Genomic DNA, 9,543 nt, shown 5'->3' on the forward strand with positions numbered 1-9,543 from the left:
ACTGGCATGACTGACTCTCCTATCCGGGATTCCTTCGGAGGATCCTGCATTGCTACGCCTCCTGCTGCCGCTGCTGCTGGGAGTCGTTCATCATCCCAGAGAGGAAGTAGGAACACCACTACTTTTACTAAACAATTGACCCTCCAACAGTCCTTAGCGAGGAGGATGAAGTACGACAGCAGTCATCCTGAAGCAAACCGTATAACTGAGGCCTTGACTGCTATGTTGGTGTTAGACGTGTGTCCGGTATCCGCCATTGGTGCAGTGGGATTTAGACAATTGATGGAGGTAGTGTGTCCCCGGTTCCAAATCCCGTCTAGATTCCACTTCACTAGGCAGGCGATACCGAGACTGTACAGAAACGTCAGAAAAAGTGTCCTCAGTGTCCTGAAAAATGCCGTTGTACCCAACGGACATGTGGACAAGTGGAACAGTTCAGACTAAGGACTATATGACTGTGACAGCCCACTGGGTAGATGTATCACCTTACGCAGCAACAGCAGCAGCGTCACCAGTAGCAGCATCTCAGAAACGCCAGCTCGTTCCAAGGCAGGCTACACTGTGTATCACCAGTTTCAGTCTGAGGCACACCGCCGACAACCTCTTAGAGAAACTGAGGGAAATCATTGCCCAGTGGCTTACCCCACTTAGACTCCTGGGGATTTGTGATATCTGACAACGCCACCAATATTGTGCGGGCATTGCATCTGGGCAAATTCCAGCACGTCCCATGTTTTGCTCACACAATAAACTTGGTGGTGCAGAATTTTCTGAAAAGCGACAGGGGCGTGCAGGAGACGCTTTGGGTGGCCCGAAAAATTTCTGGCCACTTTCGCCATTCAGCGACTGCGTGCCGAAGACTGGAGCGCCAGCAAACACTCTTGAACCTGCCCCGCCATCACCTGAAGCAAGAGGTTGTGACGCGGTGGAACTCAACCCTCTATATGCTTCAGAGGATGGAGGAGCAGCAAAAGGCCATTCAAGCCTATACATCCACCTATGACATAGGCAAAGGAGGGGGTATGCACCTGACTCAAGCGCAGTGGAGAATGATTTCCGTGTTGTGCAAGGTTCTCCAGCCCTTCGAACTTGCCACACATGAAGTCAGTTCAAACACTGCCAGCTTGAGTCAGGTCATTCCCCTCATCAGGCTTTCGCAGAAGCAGCTGGAGAAAGGGAAGGAGGAGCTAAGATGGAGCGATTCCGCTCGGCATGTGGGACTTGTGGATGAAGCCCTTCATTCGCTTTGCCAGGATTCCAGGGTGGTCAATTTGTTGAAATCAGACCACTACATTTTGGCCACCGTGCTCGATCCTAGGTTTAAAGCCTATGTGGTGTCTCTCTTTCCGGCCGACACAAGCCTGCAGAGGTGCAAAGACCTGCTGGGGAAAACACTGTCAGCTAAAGCGGAACGTGACACGTCAACAGCTCCTTCTTCATTTTCTCCCGCAACTGGGGCTGCCAGGAAAAAACTTAGGTATCCTAAGCAACCCGCTGGCGGTGATGCAGGGCAGGCAGGACCAAGTTTGGACATCTGGTCCGGACTGAAGGACCTGGCAACAATTTCTGACATGTCTACTGTCATTGCACATAATACTGTCACCATTGACAGAATGGTGGAGGATTACATCGGTAACAGCATCCAAGTAGGCATGTCAGACAGTCCATACCTGTACTGGCAGGAAAAAGAGGCAATTTGGAGGCCCCTGTACAAACTGGCTCTATTTTACCTGAGTTGCCCCCCTCTCCAGTGTGTACTCCGAAAGAGTGTTTAGTGCAGCCGGGAACCTTGTCAGCGAAAGGCGTAGGAGGTTGCTTCCACAAAATGTGGAGAAGATGATGTTCATAAAAATGAATTATCAACTCTTCCAGGGATACCAGCCTCCAGAATGTACAGAGGGACCTGTGGTGGTGGATTCCAGCGGGGACGAATTAATACTCTGTGAGGATGAGGATGTACACAACACAGAAGAGGGTGAGGAATCGGTGGATGAGGAGGATGAGGATGACATCTTGCCTCCGTAGAGCCAGTTTGTGCAGGGACAGATTAATTTCCAGCTTGTTTTGTGGGGGCCCAAACGAACCTATCATTTCAGCCACAGTCATGTGGCAGACCCTGGCGCTGAAATGATTGGTTTGTTAAAGTGTGCATGTCCTGTTTATACAACATAAGGGTGGGTGGGAGGGCCCAAGGACAATTCCATCTTGCACCTCTTATTTTCTTTGCATTATGTACTGTTTGGGGCCTAGTTTTTCTAACTGCCATCCTGTCTGCCACTGCAGTGCCACTCCTAGATGGGCCACGTGTTTGTGCCGCCCACTCGTGTCGCTTAGCATAGTCATCCAGCTACCTCGGTGCAACCTTTTGGACATAAAAACACTAGTGTGAGGTGTGAGGTGTTCAGAATAGACTGGAAATGAGTGGAAATTAAGGTTATTGAGGTTAATAATAGCATAGGAGCAGAAAAACCTACAAATTCTGTGATTTTAGCTGTTTTTATGCTTTTTAAAAAAAAAATACAGATCCAAAACACAAAACCCAGAACCCAAAACACGGAAGGGTGGTTTTGGCAAAACCAATCCAGATCCAAAACACGAAAGATCCAGATCCAAAACCAAAACACGAAAAGTGGCCGGTGCACACCCCTGTCATAATGCCAGTGATCCTGTATGCAAGAGCGCATTTGTGCGTAGACCCAGGGTAAAAAATGCGCAATAGGGGTTTTCAGATTATTTTGCACATAGTAGCAAATAATCACTCAACATCGTAATTGCGTTCAGTTTGCTGTACACACAAACTTTAAACTGGATTAGCTATGTAGCACCCATGTTTCTGTACAGATTAATCTCCTTGCTCTGTCCGTTTTTGTGATAATAGCAGATTATTTCATTAAGGGAATTTGCATTTCTAAGTCCAGTTGTTTTTCAGTATGATAATTACAAAAGTTTGTTAAAATAAAATAAGTATTATAATATAAATTTGTTCTTCTTGCGCTCTCAGATAATGGGAGTTTGTGGTACTAAGTGCGCCAGGCTGGGATTACGCTGCTGACCTAGTACTCAGGGTGTTAGGTGTAAGCTTCTCTATATAATGAGCTAGAAGAATATCTGGGACCAGCTGGTGGGTATTCATCCCCCTTATTATCCAGTGTAGCAGAGCAGGAATAGGGGGACACAAATCAAAGTGCCCCAAAGTTTGTGAGGTCACTGAAAAAGCATAAATATGATGGACCCGGATCTCTCGACGGCCCGGGTGTAACAGGACAGGCTCCAGGCTCTGCTGGCTGAGAACATGACACTCAGATACTGACTGCAGAGCCCAGTGTGGTTCCCAGCATTACTGAACTATCAGACTGTGCAGAGCTCTGTGCCATATATATATATATATATATATATATAGTGTAAAGAAAAGATTTGGGTGCTGTACTCTGTAGCTGGAACTTATCACCGTAAATAATCACATTTAATTATTCCAAACGCGGCCTCTTTCTAACACTGCTTACATTATATAATATACTACATGGTATTTCTGTATCTGCCTTTAACTTTATATATAGAGTATTATTACACCGATTTTGTTATTATTCCAGCTACAACATAGTATTAATGACATTAACACTATGAGATTACTGTCCCCGAGGTGTCATTTCCATAATACTGTACCAGAGACTTGGTTGTCCTTAATCTGTTTGTAAACCAATAAAGGATTAATGTTCTCACCCAAATCTCCAGCAGACGGACAGACACCTGTATTTCATCTCATTGTATGCAGCCAGCTCACCTCTGGCAAACGCAGGAACATGGCAGCATCTGGCGTCTCACAGACATCCGCCATATCCGGGATAGCGCTGTTTTGGGGGCTACAGTACAGTAGTTCTGCTTTGGGTATTATGTGGCCTGTTATAGACGGAGAGCGATATTAGTGGCCGTATTGTGTCTGCGCTGTGGATATAAATTTGCGTTGTGTGGCTTTAAACCCCAGGGGGGCGATGGCGAATTGAACTCAAATTGGCCGTAATGACACTATTGTGTGCGGGGACCTATATGCGGCGGTGTACACACATATGCGATCGCACCACGCCTATATGTGCGCTGTATACATCATCAGTGCGTCACTGGTGCAGGAAATCCGTATAAAGCCACAGCTGCTCCAGAATCCCGACCGCTGACATCCCGACGGTAAGGTGTAGGGTGGGGGTTAGATGCTAGGGGGAGGGTTAGGTTTCGGGGAGGGAGGGTTAGGTTGCCGGGAGGGAGGCTTAGGGTTAGGCTGCGGGAGGGGAGGGTTAGAGTTAGGCAAACGCCTGTTGCGACCCAGCTACACCCATTCATCTGCAAGTGGAGATCTGACTGAGTTGCAGATGACGCTGTATTTGGCGCAGGTGTGTATGCTCCGCTCCGGACATTGGCATTTGTATAATGGGTGCAGGGTGTGCAGTGCACGTGGCCCACACCGCACCCATAGCAATTAAACTGACTTCTCTGGAGTTCCGCCACGTCAGCTGGCACTGCAGACAGAAATCACCGGGAAAATGGCGTGACGGCTTTACCATGGGGCATAAAGTAGTCTCCGGGAACATAGCGTGGGCACCATGTTACCCGGGGAACTGCGCAGTAGACTCTGGCGCAAAACCAGAGTCTACTGTACTGCCGGAGAGAAGGGGGCCCGCACGGAGGCTGCACACGGGCCCCCTCCTCTCTAAACCGCCCCTGGCTCTGGAGCAGTGCTAAAAACCGTAAGATCTGTCCGCATAACAGACGTGTGCATAGCCGCCATTGGCTCCCAGGTGCCTCCGGGCTGTGTAATGCGGGAGTTCTGATGCCCAGGCTGCGTTATTATCACCCTTTCACCTGCAGCTCTCACCCTTATTACACCATTAAGCCTCAGTCATCCTGCACTAATGTTCCCTAGATAAAAGTGTGCCCATGGGTAGCACCCGCCTGGCATTGCTAAAGCCTATTGGATCATTTAAGTTGCCTTATAATATCTTTGCATATGTAGATTTGCTGATGTCCGACACTCACCCAGTAGCAGCAATTTCACCGTCCTGGCGTCTTTTTCTGCGTCTTCCTTCAGCTTCTTCTCTAATTCCCGGGAATGCTTCTCCTCTGCACTTGCTCCGGCTCCCATTTTCCCGTATCCCAATCCCGAGGGGGGAAGTGAAACTGTACTGGAAATATTGCTCCTTACTGATGTGAAGATGTATGTCCTTCCTTAAGGGGGGTGGGAGTCGCAGTGGCAGGCTGGCTGTGTGACCACCACTCGGACTGCCGAAGGAATGAGCCCTTTCCAGCTGCCCTTCTTCCAAATCTCATCTGCCCTAATTCCCAATAGGATTTGACAGCCACAGGTTGCCATGTGACTCTCTGCACCCTATGGTGGCCAAGGACAGGTAGAGGGGCTGAGCAGGTGTGGGGACTGCTGAGCTCAGCTGAAGTGTCTATCCCAGGGCAGATAGGTTTCCTTATCCAGGGAAGAGGTTTATCTTAAATCTCTGTATACGCTGAGTCCAGAGAGGGAAGACTTACTCTGAGCCGTCTGTATCCTGCAATCAGAGCTCACAACATGTCTAGAACACCCCGGACAATCACTATCCAGAATATTCACATCTTTTCTAGCCTGCTGTAATACATTATCAGTGGAGCTGGAAATATCTATTGTTTCAATCACTAATTGTGGGTAAAGTTCTGCAATGGAAAATTTTAAAATGTTATTGTCTTGTGACCTAAATCCTAACTCACAGCCCCCCAAATGCCGGCCCAGCGCCACGTCATCATATCTACGGCTAGCAGTAGATAGGCGAATCAGTTTCCAGCTTGGCCACACTTGCGGTTGGCCAAATTTGGCAGATCACATGGGGTCAGGGGTGTAATTATAGTGGGTGCAGGGGGTGCTGTTGCTAAGGGGCCAGGAGGCTTGAAGGGGCCTGCCTCCGGGCCCACCCCCCATGCACTCAGGTCACATTGGCATCAGTGCCAAATTGCGCAGTAAGAACAAGTGAAACTGTATAGAATACAGAAAGAAACAGACTACAAACTACTCGTCACAATACTAGTGTATATAATACAACAGACTGTGGCAAGTAGCTTGTGGAATGCCCCTTTCTACCAGCCCGGCACCTCGCAGTGGATGACACGCCTCAGATTAGGTGCACAGAGCACAAGAGGTAGACGAAGCAGCAGAGGTAGAGGAGCATGGTAAGCGGGAGCCTATCAATGTGAGCTGGGGGCACTGTGACATAATGTAAGCAGGGAGTACTGTGTGTGACCTGGGGTACTGCGTGGTATAATAACTGGGGGCACTGTGACAAAATGTAAACAGGGAGTACTGTGTGGCTTAATGTGACCTGGGGTACTGCGTGGTATAATGTTAACTGGAGGCACTGTGTGGCATAATGTGAATTGTGGAGGCTCTACAATGTGGCATGATATAAACTGGGGGCACTGTGTGGCATAATGTGAATTGTGGACAATGTATGGTATAGTGGAAACTTTGGCACTGTGTGGCATAATGTGAACTAGAGGCTCTACAATGTGGCATGATATAAACTGGGGGCACTGACTGTGTAGCATAATGTAAACTACAGCATTACCATGGGGCATAAAATGGTCTATGGCACTAGCACTACTATAGGGCATTAAACTACATCTGGCACTACCATAGGGCATAAAGTGAACCATGGCACTATGATGGGGCTTTTAGCTCCACCCCTACATTGGGTCATGCTAATGCAGTCTGCAGATGACCAAACAGGCAGATAGTGGTGGTGATAGGCAGAGCTGGCTCGCGGCATGTTCAATCAGTGCAGTCGAACAGGGGCGCCTCCCAACATCAGTACTGTCCCGCTGTTCCACCCATGGGCCAAAGTGTTCCACGGGTGGCCGGAACCCGGGAGTAGTTGAATGGATGCTGTGCACGGCCTCCATTCACTGCCAGGAGAGGGTTGGGGGAAGCCCGACTAGTGACGGAGTACTGGGCTCGCCCCCAGCCTGACGTTACACGAGAGGCATCATTTAGGGGGCGTGGCCTATGGTAATTAGGCCATGCCCCAATGACAGGGGGGCGACTACTGCCCATGCTGCACAGGACGTGGCTACCCCCTGGAGCCGGCCCTGGTCATAGGGGTGGCCATTGGTGGGTGTCCATCGATGGTTACCATAGATGGGACCTTTGGTGGTTATCATCGATGGCACATAAACCATCTATGGTGAACCATCGATGGCTTGCACCCATTTGATGGCCACCGCTGCTGAAGGTTGCTAGGCCGCTGGCCAGTTAAAAATGGGGGCGGAGCTTAGCGGGCACAGGGAGGCGGGGCTAAGCTCAGAAGGAAACCAAAATCATCGGCTCCCTGTCACCCATTGATGGCAGAGAACCATTGGTTCTCTGTCATCGATATATCAAAACTAGTTGACATTGGCAAGCCACAATCAATGGTTTTAAAACATCGATGGTCGATGGCCTTCCCTAGGTGGTCAGTGGACTGTGCTGATCACTTTCTACTGGGTAAGTGTGGGGCATATCTATCAGTATGTGACCAATGATATGATATTAGTGCCGATATTGTGGCCAGTGTCAGACTGGAAGATTATTCGGGTACAAATTAGAAACAGTTCAGTTGATTCAGATGACACTGGAGGAGCTCAGTCAGCAGAAGCGCTTGTAGCGTTACACACAGTTCTCATCTCACTTTTTGTTTTAAAATTCACTGTGAAGTTCCGGATTGTAAATGTGCGATGTTGTTGTAAGATCATCATTCACGGGAAAATCACAGCACGAGTCACGTACGGTATTCCAGGCACGTTACTCAGGAGCCTTATTCTCCCTTATACAATTTACACTTCTTTATTAATGAGGTGAAATATATAAAGCTACATTTAGTAAGTGGGCAGGAACAGGGGTGGAGCATGGCGTCACCAGGGTCTACGGCATAATATGGAGAAGGGGCCGATGATGACCCGCAGCGCTGTGCCCCTCACCTCAGGGCAGCGTAGTGCCCCCCCTGCAGTTCCAGTAGATTATATGGTGCAGCTTTCTAGTGTACGCTGGGACTGCAATGCTGAACGCAGTATCCCGATTATCGGAAATCTGTGTGCGCGCAGGGCCTGTACTGCCAATGTGCACAATGGGTCCTGCGTGATCACACGCAGACCCTGCTATGCATTTAAGGGGCGGTGCGGGGTTGGGCGGAGTTTCCGGAACCCGGGACTTGTCAACCCCGTTTGTTGGGAGTGGCAAGGCCAAGTGCTGCATCCACTGAAGCTGATCATGGCCTTGCAAGCCGGCCCGCCTGTGTAAGCTGAAGTTTAGTCAGCTGGCCAGTGGCCCAGCGCCGTCCACCATCGTGATCGATGGTCGGGATGGTTATCCCAGCCTGCGACCTTGGTTGCATTGCTGGGATCGCAAATGCAGCCGGGGGTGTCATACAGGGGGGTGTCATACAGGGAGTGGGGGTGTCATACACCTCCTGCTGAATTTACAAGGATGGAATTGCAAGGCTGCCTGGGTGCTGCCTGGGTGCTGCCTGGGTGCTGCCTGGGTGCTGCCTGGGTGCTGCCTGGGAGCTGCCTGGGTGGTGCCTGGGTGCTGTTTAGCATTTCTGTCCACTACTGAATTAGCCGCACAGTGAGATTTGCATTAATCATGTTGCAGTCAGTGTATAACCCATTTGCACCTGGATTTATTTAGAATGATATGACATGAGAAGCCGCACAAGGGCCTAATTCACAGGTGATCGCAAACACGAACGAGTCTGCGCTTTTGGCGGTCGCCCACCTGTGACTTATGCAAATGTCGCTACAAAGTTTTCCCTGGTGTACAAACGTGCGTCTGAATGTGCGAGGTCTGAGGCGCCCACTTTGTGCGTCTATAGATGCCGTAATACCGCCTGGTGCATCCTTAGGCGTCAAAATCATTCGCACCATCAAAACCTGCACCGGCCCTATGGTAGGTGGAGATTCCCTGTCTGAGTGTGGCCTCCAAAGTGAGCGAGTCTGCGTCTGTGTGTGCGTCACTCCCATAACTCCGAGCGTCTGATTAGCCACCTCCCAGTCATCGCCCAGGAACGCCCAGCACTTTCCCTATACATTTCTGTCACGGTGCCTCTCAGTCACGCAGCGCCTTTGTGTGTGCGCCGTAAGCATTTTAAGGTATTTTCGCGCATGTGTAGTAGCAAAAATATTGCTCAACTCCGTGAACACCAGCAATACGCGTCGCTCGGAATCAGGGAACGCTGAGGCCACGGAGCTGCCAGGGACAATGTGAGTAACCTCAGGGCTGATGGTACCGCAGATGATCTAATGCTGAGGAAACAGGACTGGCTTCTGCAATGCCGTCTCTTCTCAGACTCCCCTGCTGCGTCAGTATATAACAGCATCGCTGCTGCGTCCATTCTCTGAATCAGGCCCAATATCGGGGGGATAAACCCATCTCCCCTCTAATTGGAAGATTATTATCTGCCGCCCCTGAAATACATGTCTTATGGGAGCAGGTTACTGTACACTCACAGAGGCCCTAATTCAGAGCCGGTCTTTTTTTTTTAT

At 49.7% G+C, this 9,543-nt stretch overlaps 1 protein-coding gene across 1 annotated transcript in view; it reads right to left on the reverse strand.

Moving 5' to 3' along the window:
- GNAT1 (G protein subunit alpha transducin 1) overlaps positions 1–5,267 on the reverse strand; it is a 28,006-nt gene extending 22,739 nt beyond the window's left edge. The window contains exon 1 of the mRNA XM_088465634.1: positions 5,026–5,267. Within this exon, the coding sequence (XP_088321760.1) occupies positions 5,026–5,131 (106 nt within the window). The 5' untranslated portion in view covers positions 5,132–5,267. The remainder of the gene's footprint in view (positions 1–5,025) is intronic.
- Positions 5,268–9,543: the final 4,276 nt, after the last annotated feature.

This window comes from Taudactylus pleione, unplaced genomic scaffold (genome assembly GCF_031769625.1).
Source record: "Taudactylus pleione unplaced genomic scaffold, aTauple2 ptg002059l, whole genome shotgun sequence".
NCBI lineage: Eukaryota > Metazoa > Chordata > Amphibia > Anura > Myobatrachidae > Taudactylus > Taudactylus pleione.